The sequence below is a fragment of the Rhinoderma darwinii genome, chromosome 2 (assembly GCF_050947455.1).
Source record: "Rhinoderma darwinii isolate aRhiDar2 chromosome 2, aRhiDar2.hap1, whole genome shotgun sequence".
Classification (NCBI taxonomy): Eukaryota; Metazoa; Chordata; class Amphibia; order Anura; family Rhinodermatidae; genus Rhinoderma; species Rhinoderma darwinii.
In genome coordinates, this window is record NC_134688.1 from 71,058,216 (window position 1) to 71,072,115 (window position 13,900).

Sequence of the window (13,900 nt, forward strand, 5' to 3'; positions counted from 1 at the left end):
TATGACACACCCCGTTGACAATTCAGGGGGTTATTTAAATATCGGGCGCCAAATATAACAACACCGATATCTAAATAATGGAGGAGGGTACAAAAAAATGTACCCCAGGGTTTGTGCAGCCCTCGCCATTACATGCTGCACTCAGCTGCACATGTATGTGCAGGTGAAAGATTCTCTTTAATTGACTCCATAAGAGTGGTAGCAGTGATATGGTACATTAAAAAAATGTGCATTTTTTTTTTCTATTCTCAATTCTCAGAAGAATGAGTAAAAGTAAATAGCAATGGCAATCAATGTGCTATAGAGGGATTGTGTATCACAGTAGTATAAAAGAGGTATTTCCCTTGATAGATTTTAGTTTCATGTCCTCTAGGCCTTTCTTCTACAGCAATCATCTGATTTTTGTATATTTATGTGAATAAATACTTATCCATCCGCCTTACTAATTATCTTTCTAAGTTATAATTTTCTGGGAAGGCGAGAGAAGGGAAAAGAATTTAAGAGAAATTAATTAGTCGAGAGCCCCTAGCATGCGATGCACACTTTACTAAAAAAGGGTAGGCAGGTTATGTTTCTATTTATGTGCATGTTACATTTCGCCTTCTTGGCTTCGATGTTATAAATACAGCGTTTGGAATTGGAGTTGTGAATGAATAAACAGGATATACTAGGCAGAGCTACACGGTGACCAAGTCAATTAACTGCTAACTGAGAAATAAAAGATTAAAGGGGTTGACTGCCTTAGGAAAATCTTCAAAAATGCATTGTAAATAACTTACTATTTTTTATTTTAAAATATCTTTTAATTGGTTTTATACACAAACATGACATCATAATTAACAGAATCTATTTTACATATCTTTTTAACAGCAAAGGTGGTTATTTAGATTATGCATTGGGTAAATAATACAGAAGCATTTCTAAACATTGAACAAGAAAACTTAGGGTGTGGATGGGAAGGAGGGGACCAAAAAAAAAGAAAAGAATTCCCGAGTAAGCATCATCACTCGGCAAGGTGTTTGTGTAGTGTCTGATATTAATGATAAGACCGTAATTCCAGGGGCGTAACAATATAGAGCAGGGCACGCGCAGGGCCCAATACCCTTCCCCCGATCAGACCTTTCTCTAGTTCGGACATAAAAAAAACGTACTAACCATTCCCCTTCTCTGCAGGGGACCCGCCCTGTACCCCCTCGGGCTGCCACATCAGGTCCAAGCAAAGGTCTTTGTCGAGCAGCGTCAGTACTTTGTATGCACCAGGCGCAGACAATTGCCGGGACCTGATGTAGTTGCCTGAGGGGGATGCTGGGCTGGAACCCTGTGGTGGACCACATTCCTCTCCCAGACCGGTTACACCTATGTGTATTACAGTTTCTAAAGAGACTACATTACCGTGCTTTTTGATAATAAGGGGACCAGTTAACGTTAAGGCCCAGACAACTACTCGGAAGTTGGGAAAGCAGTGGAAGTTATAAGAAAACCATACTAGTCTTTAATTCATCTGGAAGTCTCTGAAGGCAGTTCATGGACTCCAGACGTGAATGCTTCTTCCACGAGAGCGTGACTCCCAGTGGTAGAGTTTCACAAATCTGAATATATGCTCTACTTTACTTATGCACTTATGAATGCTAGGAATTATGGATGAGTTTTATTTGTCTGAGACCAGAAACTGAGCAGCAGCTAAGAAAAGACGAACTAAGTAATTGAAGTTATGATTGATGTAATTTGGTGAGAGAGAAAGTAGTATGATAGTTGGGTCCACAGGAATGAATATTTTATTAATCTGTTCCATTAGCAGAGTTCAGAAAACTTGTAAAGTTGGGCAGGACCACAAGATGTGGTAGAAGGAGCCGATGTCATCAATGCATCTCCAGCAGAGGGAGAATATTTATCAGGGGTAATATGCCGTCTCATCAGGATCTTATAGGCGTTCTGGATACGAACGCATCTAAAGATTCTAGAAGGGATCGCCTGTTACTGAGTTTTCTCTTGGGGAGTATAGGATCTATTTAAATCACATTCACACTTTTGTAAAAATGGAAGTTGTGTTAGAGGGAATTTGTCATTGGGAAGGTTGTATTATAGAACTAAAATAAGTTTGACAGGGGATTTAGACCTAGTTAGAGGTCTATTTAAGTCCCCATGTAAGAGACTATTGTGTAGGAAGGCTATCTGTAATCATATTAAGGGGTTGTTTGATGTTCCCCATTCTTTGTTTAAAGAGGCTCTGTCACCAGATTATCAAATCCCTATGTCCTATTGAATGTGATGGGCGCTGCAATGTAGATAACAGCAAAGTTGTTTTTTTTTAAAAAACAATCATTTTTGCCCAAGTTATGAGCAATTTTATATTTATGCAAATGAGCTTTTCAATGGACAACTGGGCATGTTTTCTCGTGTATTTCCAACTGGGCGTGTACTGTGTTTTTACCAACTGGGCGTGTATTGTGTTTTTACCAACTGGGCGTTGTGAATAGAAGTGTATGATGCTGACAAATCAGCATCATACACTTCTCATCGTTCCCACCCAGCTCCTTTCACTAAAGACACACAGCGTGACGTCACCCACAGGTCCTTCAACCTTGTCGTCAGACCAAGTAGATACATTGGCTGAAAGGCGTTCAAAAGGTTAATATGCACGTCTCTAGGGAGTTTACTATGCTTACCTGCACATGGTGATGCTGCTGCAAATTCAACTGTACGCCTGGAGCTGTGGTGTCTTCTCTCTTCTGACGCCAAGGTTGAAGGACCTGTGGGTGACGTCACGCTGTGTCTGCCGTGAAAGAAGCTGGCTGGGAATGATGACATCACCCACAGGTCCTTCAACCTTGGCGTCGGAAGAGAGAAGACACCACAGCTCAAGGCGTACAGTTGAATTTGCAGCAGCATCACCATGTGCAGGTAATCATAGTAAACTCCCTAGAGACGAGCATATTAACCTTTTGGACGCCTTTCAGCCGATGTATCTTCTTACGTGACGTCACGCTGTGTGTTTTTAGTGAAAGAAGCTGGGTGGGAACGATGAGAAGTGTATGATGCTGATTTGTCAGCATCATACACTTCTATTCACAACGCCCAGTTGGTAAAAACACAATACACGCCCAGTTGGTAAAAACACGATACACACCCAGTTGGAAATACACGAGAAAACACGCCCAGTTGTCCATTGAAAAGCTCATTTGCATAAATATAAAATTGCTCATAACTTGGGCAAAAATGATCGTTTAAAAAAAAACAAAACTTTGCTGTTATCTACATTGCAGCGCCCATCACATTCAATAGGAGATAGGGATTTGATAATCTGGTGTCAGAGCCTCTTTAAGTTTGTGTAAAGTAGGGATACACCCTTATGTCAATACCTCATCGAGGCCTAGATTACACTGTTTAAGAGAGGATGGGACCATTGACCAGAATGTTTTGTTATAAATACACCTACGGATTGAAAAAAGGAAGTCATGTCAAATATTGCCAGAAAGCTTTGTAAAATTAGTAAAATTTGCTGCAAAGACATAATATGGTCAATGTGTAACAGAATAAGATATTTTGAATGGCATTTACTTAGAATATTCTTATAAAAGTCAGACAGTCAATGTGTTACCTAGAAGTTAAGGGTTTGTCTGGTTTAGGAGAAAAAAAACCATTTAAAATATCACATTAAATAAAGTAAGAACATACTTTTAAAGATGTGTTGCTTTGCACAGTACAGGTATGTTGATGCAGTTAAATTATAATCCAATCTCTAAAAATTGGGTCTATTTCAGTTTTCTCTATTATTGAGAAATCTTTCTACAACTGGCTGTAAATAAGTCTCCATACGCCCACTGGGTCTTTTTAATAAAAGCCAGTACCCCCTTCCCCTCCTGAGCTATGTCTAAGGCATCTCAGTCAGCAAACCAGTACTCTGCTCTGTACTGATGAGGGGCAAAAACCCAGAGATATTGCTGTCTGCCGATGGGTCTCTTCCTTTTGGAGGAGTTTTTTTTTTGGGATTCTGGTTTGGCTGGTATAAAATCATTTGCATACTTTTTTCCCATGGAAGATTGACTGTAAATAAGAGGCAGTACTAGCCCTGAGCTAAAAAGTCTTCTCATAGTAATTTTTCAGGAAAAAATATGAATTCATAAATCAAATTAAGAATATTAACGCAGCAGAAAATATATTTGAAAAATATTGGGGACGTAGAACCATACATTGTGACACAGTGAAAGATTGATCAAAGAAAGAGTGGCCACTAGGACTCACAAGACCCTTTCTGCAGCGCCAGGTTAAGCATATGAGCAAAGCAAGGAAAGTGTGACTGTTTTCCCAATCATAGGGAAGCGACAGTCCTTTTGTCATAAATCAATAATAAAATAATTATCCTACCTGTTTTTCTCCACTTGGCTTCTTGTGATTTAATAGTAGCTCAACAGCTCCAACCACTTCTTTCCTTATGGCATGTAGTAAAGCATCTCCAACATAGACATTAAAACTTAGCAATAGCTCGATCAGTTCTAGGTTTTCATTTTCAATGGCAATTAATAAAGCTGTTCTTCCCAAAGGGTCAATGCAATTAATATTGATTTTGAAATAAATTTCAGCTTCTTCAAGCGCTTGCTTCACACTGGCGAAATCACCTTTCTCCACTGAAATTAGGTAGGCTTTCTCATAATAGGAGAGTTCAGACTCTGAACGTACAATGCGAAGGGGGATACGATCTTGAAAATGAGAATTGTTACCTTTACTTTTGTAGTAAAACTGAGCCATATTTTATGCCATCACTTCCTGTCTCTGAAAAATAAAAAATATCAATAAGTATCGTCAAAGCATTACTATTATGTTTTTTTTGTAATTTATTAAGACATTAAAATGTACAAGGTTTTCCCATTTTTTTTTTATCCGTAGGCCCCTTCACTGCTGTACCTGATACATCAACGCCTATATATCTGTTCATACTCCAGCACCAGGCATAGGCACACTTGTATGAACATAGTTGTGCCATATACTGCAGTGGACGGGCACTGCCCCTTTGTTGTGCTGATCATCAGGGACCATGGAGCTGTAAATATCAGGGTCTCAGGCAGGGCCAGGCTGGACTACAATTCAGACCTGGCATTTGAAAGCACACAGGCTCACTTGGTGTGTGGTGAATGTAAAATATGTTTGTGCGCTTGTAGGTTATGAGAAGGTGTGGTGAGTGCAGTATATATATTATATAGTCATGGCTGTACCTGATATTACAGCTCATTTCCATTGAATGGGACAGAGCTGATCTGAAATGTAATACCAGGCATAGTCACTACTAAAAGTACAGAGCTCTGCCTGACAAACAATAAAGAGAACATGGAGATTATTTAGCCCTCTAATGCTCCTCCACTTTTTTGCCCATGCACAGCGGCGTCTTGGCCACCCGCTGTGCCCTGAACTGCAGAAATGCCCTATTAAAGTGAACAGGGCTGTGCTTCAGTTCCCTGCACAGCCGGGTGTCTGGGAGCACCGCAGTGAAGGAAAAACAGTGAATGGGATGCAGTGTTAAATCAGCAATGCAGACCCTTCATTCCCAGAAACATGAGGGGTCTGGAGGTCAGATGCCCACTGATCATAAATATTCTAGAAATATTCCATCACTTTGCAAGACAGAAATTCAGTTTTAAGAAGGCAAAAAGTTCCTTGTTTAATGCAATTTGTGTGAAAAACGACAACTCTTAGGCCTCATGCACACGGCCGTGCCTGTTATCACAGCCCGCGATTCCGAGCATGGCCGGCCTGCCGACGGCCGCGGGCCGCATTTTCGGGCTGTGCTCCCATACAAATAATGGGAGCATGGCCCGTAAAAAAGGAAAACTAGGACATGCTCCATAATTCCTGTCACGGTTCTATGGCATGGACACCCAGGGCCGCCATCAGGGGGGTATTACTGGTACTCCCGTCAGGGGCCCGGCCACATGAATGAAGTAAAAGGGGCCCGCCGGGCTGCCGTCGCCCCCCCCCCCTCGGACTGTTGCCCCCCCCTCGCAACGCTCACGGGCCCCCCCTCGCAACGCCCGCGGCACCCCCCTAGCTACACCCCCCTAGCGACACTCCCCTAGCAACACTCGCGGCAGCCCCTGCATACCTGTTGTAGCTTCACTGGAGAGGAAGATACAGCATGTGCTGAAGCTGCGTGTGGAGATCCCGCCCCCCAGCTCCTCTACACTGCCGACCGGACCTGCAGGCTGGTGAGTATGTTCCCCTATCCATTCTGATTCCCATCCCCCTGACCCCATTTGTAGATTGTATAAAGTTGGTTAAAAAGTTTTTTGGTATTTTTTCGTTTTCCTAGCGCTTTTTTGCCGCGATTTTCGTAATCGCGGCAAAAATGGCGCAGTTTTGCCGCGATTATATAAAAATCGCGCCAAAACCGCGTGATTTGTGCCGCAATTACGAAAATTGCATAAAAAAAAGATACAAAACATGAAAAGTGCTGTTAGGCTATATTCTCACAGTGCGGTCAAGTCACGTTTTTTTGCAAAAATTGTGGCAAAAAAATGGGATTTCACCGCACTGTGTAACTAGACTAAGGCCTTATTCAGACGGCCGCATTCGGTCCGTGATTTTCGCGCGTTTCGCACGGACCTATGTTACTCTATGGGGCCGTGCAGACTGTCAGTGATTTTCACTCTGCTGCGACTGTAATACGCTGCGGATTTTCCACAATAAAATGTGTTGCATAAAATCCGCAGTGTTCATGCCTAGTGTGTTCCTACCCTAAGGCCGGATTTACACGAGCGTGTGCTTTTTGCGTGCGCAAAAACGTGGCGTTTTGCGCATGCAAAAGGTCCATAACAGCTCCGTGTGTCAGCAGCGTATGATGCGTGGCTGCGTGATTTTCGCGCAGCCGCCATCATTATGACACTCTGTTTGTAGCACGTGGTGCATTTCTGTTTTCATTCATAGTTTATACGGCTGCGGAAGTGCTGGGCGTGATTTTCACGCACCCATTGATGCACGAACAATGCACAAATATAGGACATGTCGTGAGTTTTACGCAGCGGACACACGGACTCACGCTGCATGAAACTCACTGACAGTCGGCACGGCCCCATAGAGTAACATAGGTCCGTGCGAGGCGCGTGAAAATCACGCGCGTTGCACGGACGTATTACACGTTCGTCTGAATAAGCCCTAACAATAAGGCCCAGTTCACAGAGTTTTTGGCCCTTGATATTGACTCGGACACTGCGTCAGAATCAGCACCAAACAACTTCCAAAACCGCTTCCCATTGATTTAATCTGAAATCAATGTGAGCCAGTCGCGGAAAAAAGAAAAAGCAGCACGTCCTTTCTTGTCGCGGTTCCGCCTCTGACCTGCCATCGAAATCAATGGGAGGCAGAAAATGCATTTGTCCCTGTGTTTTTTGTCTGCTGTCCTCAATCGCCGCGGACAAAAAACGCGGCAAGATAGTGTGGGCAGGTCAAAATCTGCCTCAAAATTCGGTGCGCGGTTCCAGGCGGTCGCGGGTGGGCATGCGCGGGAGTTTGCGGGTGCGCGCGATCGGTCGCACGGGCGGCAGTGTTTGACGACCCCCATGCTACCCAGGGCCGCCATCAGGGGGGGTATTATGGGTACTGATGTGAGAGGCCCGGCCAAACCTAATTGAAAGGGGGGCCCGCAGCTCACGACATTCTTTTGGTGAAAAAAACAAGCCCCATTGCAGGGGTTTGTTTTTTTTTTCTACCAAAGGCAAGTCGCGGCAGTTTGCCGGGCCCCCCTTTCAATTAGGTTTGGCCGGGCCTCTCACATCAGTACCCATAATACCCCCCCTGATGGCGGCCCTGGGTACCATGATATGGTGCTGGACGGAGTACCGTTAACAGGCGGTAGGGGGCCCAGAAAATTTAGCTGTAGGGGGCCCTGAAATTCCTGATGGCGGCCCTGTGGACACCTCTCCGTAGCGATACGGAAAGGTGTCCGTGGACAATAGAACCGGGCGGGTCCATGATTGCGGACCATATAACGGTCCACAATTACGGAGATTTTTTTACGGTCGTGTGCATGGGGCCTTAGCAGCTGTTCCTTCACTTGAATGGGACCGGACTGCAGAGAACTGCAATGCCAGACACACAGATACACACCTACACATATATACACACACACACACACGCACACACGAAAATCACTGAAAAAGAGCTGCCCGCCTTGTCTAATATTATGTGCGTGACTAATAGGCTGTAAGCCAGCATGGTGCACTACATGCACCCATGTGACTGGCACTCTTATAAAAGCTAAGCAGCCACCCCCCTCATGAATAGTAGGCGTGTGAGTGGGTATTTTATCAGTATATTGCACCTGTGTGATCTCCCTCTATGTAGCATTTTGGTTTGTCTGCGTCCTGCCGGGGGGGGGGGGGGGGTGCTGTATCTCCGTCATGAGTAAGTATGGCCTGTTCGGTGATTTTACGCACACACACACACACACACACACACACACGCACGCAGTTATTGGAGATCATGTCTATTGTAATACAGCCTGTGTGTAGTGGTTTCCAAGCACAGGGCTGAAGCATAATAAGACCATAGCTGCCAATGACACAACAGTGCCAACCACATTCTGCTGCTTTCATTGTAAACACAAGAAATGTGAGCTTCAATTTTATGTGACATCAAGAAGTAAATATCACTGTAAACTCTTCGGCCTTGAGAGCCTGCCAGAGCTGAGATGTTCTTGTGAGCCCTGCAGTCACAGCTTACAATACAAGTATGGCCGGAACTACACACTGGGGCCTTATAGAGGAACAGATTCAATAGCAGCAGTTGTAAGACAATCGCCATCATGTGACCATTTTCCATCCAAATCTGCATGGGACTGTCTTGTAACTCAATGTACTCTTAATAAACTGTGACTGCTGCGCATCAGTTGCTATGAAAAGACTATGGAAGGGATTTATCAACCTTTCTATGTCGGTTTTTTGGTGTAGAAATGTCACAAAAGAGCGATTTTAACGCCGCCCTCACACTTTTGTGGAAAGGGGGCATTGCCGCCGCCCCAATCTTTGTACCTTCCGCATGACGCCATTCTGTTTTCCCTCCTCTGTGATCCTCTGACTGGTGCCTGCTTGGTGATTCAGACTTTAAAAGGGAGGTTCCCGCTTGGATGACCCCCGTACGAAGGCATCAGCCGAAACGCGTGTCGGGTCTAGGGTCTTCACTGTGCATAATCATTAGATAGGCATGTACTTTACTCCTTAGATTTATGTCCTCTTCAGCCCTGTGGTCACTTGGATCTGAGACGATGCCAACACTCTGACATTGCACATATGCATCTGCTCCTTGATATGCTTTTCTACTTATGTGTCACGATCATTTGTTTGACACATTGCTTATTCATGCAGAAACCATTTATATATACACTATTCAGTCAGGTGTGTTTGTTGGCCCTGTCCTCATCCTTGCATCCACATCTCTGTACATTATGTTTCATGTATGTACATGCCTTGATTACACTTTATATCTCCTGCATAGGCTGATGAAACGTTTTACATTGTTTGACTAATTTTTACATGTTTTTGTATCTATCCCCCAATAAAGTGATTCTTTTTTACAATAGTTCATGATCTTTTGTGCTATGATTGACCTTTTTGTTTGTAGGTTTTATTATTGCATAATTTTGCAGTGTGCATGAATCAGTTTTTCCTTTTTGGGGGGCCCATCTCTGATATTTGCTATGGGGCTCTGTGATTTCTGAGTATGCCGCTGCTGCCACTTGCTGACATCCTTCAGTGACAGCGTGGGTTCGGCTGATACAGCTAACGACAGTCTTTATTAACTTTATTACTTTTTTTTTGGGGGGGGGGGGGGAATGCAAAAGACACCATATTTCCACTATTTTTATATTGCATTGTTTTTTTTGTTCGTTTTTTTTTGCCATGCCCCGTGCAGTGTAGCTAATAAGTTATTTTTGTTCTATGGTGTGTTACAATTGTGGTGGTACTAATTATGTATTTTTTTATGGGTGACAATTGTTAAAAAATTGTACTAATTTTGAATCTAAAAAAGTGTGCTTTTTTGGGGGAGGGGGCTGGGAGACTTTTTTTTCCCCCACTTGTATAATGCTTTGTAATATTTACACTGACAGGCAACCTATAAGCCCATGCCTCAGGCATGGACTAATAGACAGATACCGACGGAAGAACTAAGGGCCTTTGTTAGGCCCCGAGCTTCCATGGTAACCTATCACCGATAGTCTAAGAGAAAAAGCCCCCTCTCTCCGTCAATCACCTGAGATGCCAGTCAATATTGGCCATGACATAGAAGGGGTTAAATGGAGTTATCTCTGATCACAGCAGTTGCGGCAGGACCAGGGCAGTATTTTACAACCATGGTCCTACTACTGAGTGCATGGGCACAGTGACAGTGCCCACGTGTTAAGAGCAACGTAATTATATGGCGCTAGTCGTCTGAGCCCTCCAGCCAGCGCCATAATATTACATTGCTGGACGTCAAGGGGTTATTGAGTTTTTTATTTGTTCCCCAGTGTTGTTCATTGTGTGTTTACATATCCAGTGATATTATTTTCCTAATAAAAGGGTAAACTAAAGAAAACAAGATAATCCCTAAATACAAGACAATATATAACAGCACATTATTACACAGCTCGTGACTAGGAACAGCGCAGATGACTCATAGATCCAGAACTGAAATAACATTTCAACCCACAGAATCATGCACCTCCCTGTGCATTGATTATAAATCTGTGCAGATTTAAGTCTATACTTTGTAAAGTATTTTTACATTAGTATTTGCAAATTAATTGAAACAATATGTAGAACACGCCTGTATTAGCAGTCATAAAGATAATATAATAGTAATGATTACAATCATAATATAAATGAAAAAGAAAAAAGTAGAAGGAAGAAGTAGGAAAAAGAAGGAATAAGGAAAAAGAGAAATCAGGAAGCAGAACACTAAAGGGTTACATGAGATTAGTTTAAAAAAAAAGAGTTTTTGGAAAGTCAGACCTTTTTTATGAAATGTCATACAACTTTTACAAAGCATATTTAAACTGGTATATTCTACAACATAAACTTAAAGCATAGAATAATTGAAGAGCAGAACAACATCCCCAAAGGTTTTGTCAATACTCATTGTTTTTGGCTCTTAGGATATGAGAAATACAATAAATGTAATATAGGTACAGTAGATAGCGGTACAGTACATGCAATAACGGTAGAGAGCAAGTACAGTATACATGTAGTACAGGGGGAGAGCTGTACAGTACATGTAGTACAGGTAGAGAGCAGTACCGTACATGTAGTATAGGTAGATAGCAGTACAGTTCATGTAGTACAGGTAGAGAGCAGTACAGTACATGTAGTATAGGTAGAGAGCAGTACAGTACATGTAGTACAGGTAGAGAGCAGTACAGTACATGTAGTACAGGTACAGAGCAGTACAGTACATGTAGTACAGGTACAGAGCAGTACAGTACATGTAGTACAGGTACAGAGCAGTACAGTACATGTACTACAGGGAGAGAGTAGTGCAGTACATGTAGTACAGGGAGAGAGCAGTACAGTACATGTAGTACAGGGAGAGAGCAGTACAGTATGTGTAGTACAGTACAGAGCAGTTGTCTTTTGTTTTGTTCTCCATCTGGCCCAGACCACTATGATGACTTCTAACAACTGCAGAGTTTGCTTCAAACATATCCTTGGCCCCTGGCATTTACAGCCCATCCCCACTCTCTATAGCAACACAAATGAAGACCCCCAAGCCCATGAATAAATTAAGACACCAAACTCCTAACCAGACCCCTATATTACATTAGATCCCAGACTATACCCTTAAATAAAGTCAGATGCCAGACCAGTCCCCTAAATAAATACAGATCTCAGACGGATTTCAACTCCAAGCCAGTCATCTTAATTACTTTTTTTATCTATACAATTGTGTGCTTTAGTAAAGAAGCAAAGGAAACAATTGTACAGTGTCTCAATGATACATTAGATGTAAAAAGTATGAAACATAAAAGGATCTATATAAATTAAGGGGAAGCAACCTTCCTTTCATGAAAAGGAAAATGTTTATTTTAGTGTCCAGGATAAGAGCATATAATAAACCACACAGACAGATACAAAAAAACAGTAAAAGACGGTGGAAAGAAGATAAAGGAAGAACTCCTGTGAAACATTAAAACAATAAAGGACTCATCATAGCTTATTTAAAGAGGCTCTGTCACCACATTATAAGTGCCCAATCTCCTTTATAAGGAGATCGGCGCTGTAATGTAGGTGACAGTAATGCTTTTTATTTCGAAAAACGATTTATTTTAAACCACTTTATGAGTGATTTTTAGCTTTATGCTAATTACTTTCTTAATGCCCAAGTGGGCGTGTTTTTACTTTAGACCAAGTGGGCGTTGTACAGAGGAGTGTATGACGCTGACCAATCAGCGTCATACACTTCTCTCCATTCATTTACACTGCACTAGCGATATAGTTATATCGTTATGTGCAGCTACATACACAAGCACTAACATGACTGCAGTGTCCTGATAATGAATATACATCACTACCAGCCTGGACGTGATGTTTATTCAGAATCCTGACCTTGTCTGTAGCGTCTCTGTGAGATTCTAGCAAGGCAAGCGTAATCTCGCGAGATTACGATGTAACCTGTCATTTCAAATGAGATTACGCTTGCCTTGCTGGAATCTCACAGAAAAGATTCAGAAGTGTCAGGATTCTGAATAAACATCACATCCAGGCTGGTAGTGATGTATATTCATTATCAGGACACTACAGTAATGTTAGTGTTTGTGTATGTAGCTGCACATAGCGATATAACTATATCGCTAGTGCAGTGTAAATGAATGGAGAGAAGTGTATGACGCTGATTGGTCAGCATCATACACTCCTCTGTACAACGCCCACTTGGTCTAAAGTAAAACACGCCCACTTGGGCATTAAGAAACTCATTAGCATAAAGCTAAAAATCGCTCATAAAGTGGTTTAAAACAGAATGTTTTTCTAAATAAACAGCATTACTGTCACCTACATTATAGCGCCGATCTTCTTATATAGGAGATGTGGTTAATCAATCTGCACCTGCTCCTAAGTCTGATAGAGTGACTCAATCTGCTACCACTCCGGCTGGTAGGCTCAGGAGTGGGAGAACCTATCACAGCCTGGCCAGACGGTTCTAGCTCCCGCCCTCGGTCTATTTATACCTTCATTTCTTGCTTGTCTCTGCCTGTGATTCTTTCCTGTTTCCTGGCTCTGCTGCTCCTGCTATCATTATTGACCTTGCTTTATTTTGACCCTGGCTTTACTGACTACGCTCTTGCTCTGCGTTTGGTACCTCGTACACTCCTGGTTTGACTCGGCTCGTTCACTACTCTTGTTGCTCACGGTGTTGCTGTGGGCAACTGCCCCATTTCCCTTAGCTTCTGTCTACCCTTGTCTGTTTGTCTGTTGTGCACATATTGAGCGTAGGGACCGTCGCCCAGTTGTATGCCGTCGCCTAGGATGGGCTGTGCAAGTAGGCAGGGACTGAGTGGCGGGTAGATTAGGGCTCACCTGTCTTCTCCCTACCCCGTCATTACACCCCCATTATTACCCGGTACCCACTGCCACCAGTGGTATCGGGAAGAGCCGGGTGCGATCCAGTACCCGACCATCTGTAGCGATGGTCGGGTACTGGGGCGGCCACAGGCTGGTATTATTAGGCTGGGAAAACCCAAAAATAGTGAGCCTTCCCACCCTGGTAATGCTAGGCTGCTGCTGCTATGTTGTATTTGGCTGGTTCTGAAAAATGGGGGGGACCCCACGTAATTAAAAAAAAAAAATAATTGTAAAAAACGATGTGATCCCCTCCCATTTTCATAAGCAGCCAGATAATATCTCTGGGATCCCGTACTGATAAAATAGGTTTGTAGGCGGTT

The 13,900-nt window shown here is 42.9% G+C and overlaps 1 protein-coding gene across 1 annotated transcript in view; it reads right to left on the reverse strand.

The window, feature by feature from the left end:
* Nucleotides 1-13,900, reverse strand: part of TRPC4 (transient receptor potential cation channel subfamily C member 4) — a 240,270-nt gene that overhangs the window by 107,347 nt on the left and 119,023 nt on the right. The window contains exon 2 of the mRNA XM_075851740.1: nucleotides 4,366-4,770. Coding sequence (XP_075707855.1) covers nucleotides 4,366-4,746 — 381 coding nt within the window. The 5' untranslated portion in view covers nucleotides 4,747-4,770. The remainder of the gene's footprint in view (nucleotides 1-4,365; nucleotides 4,771-13,900) is intronic.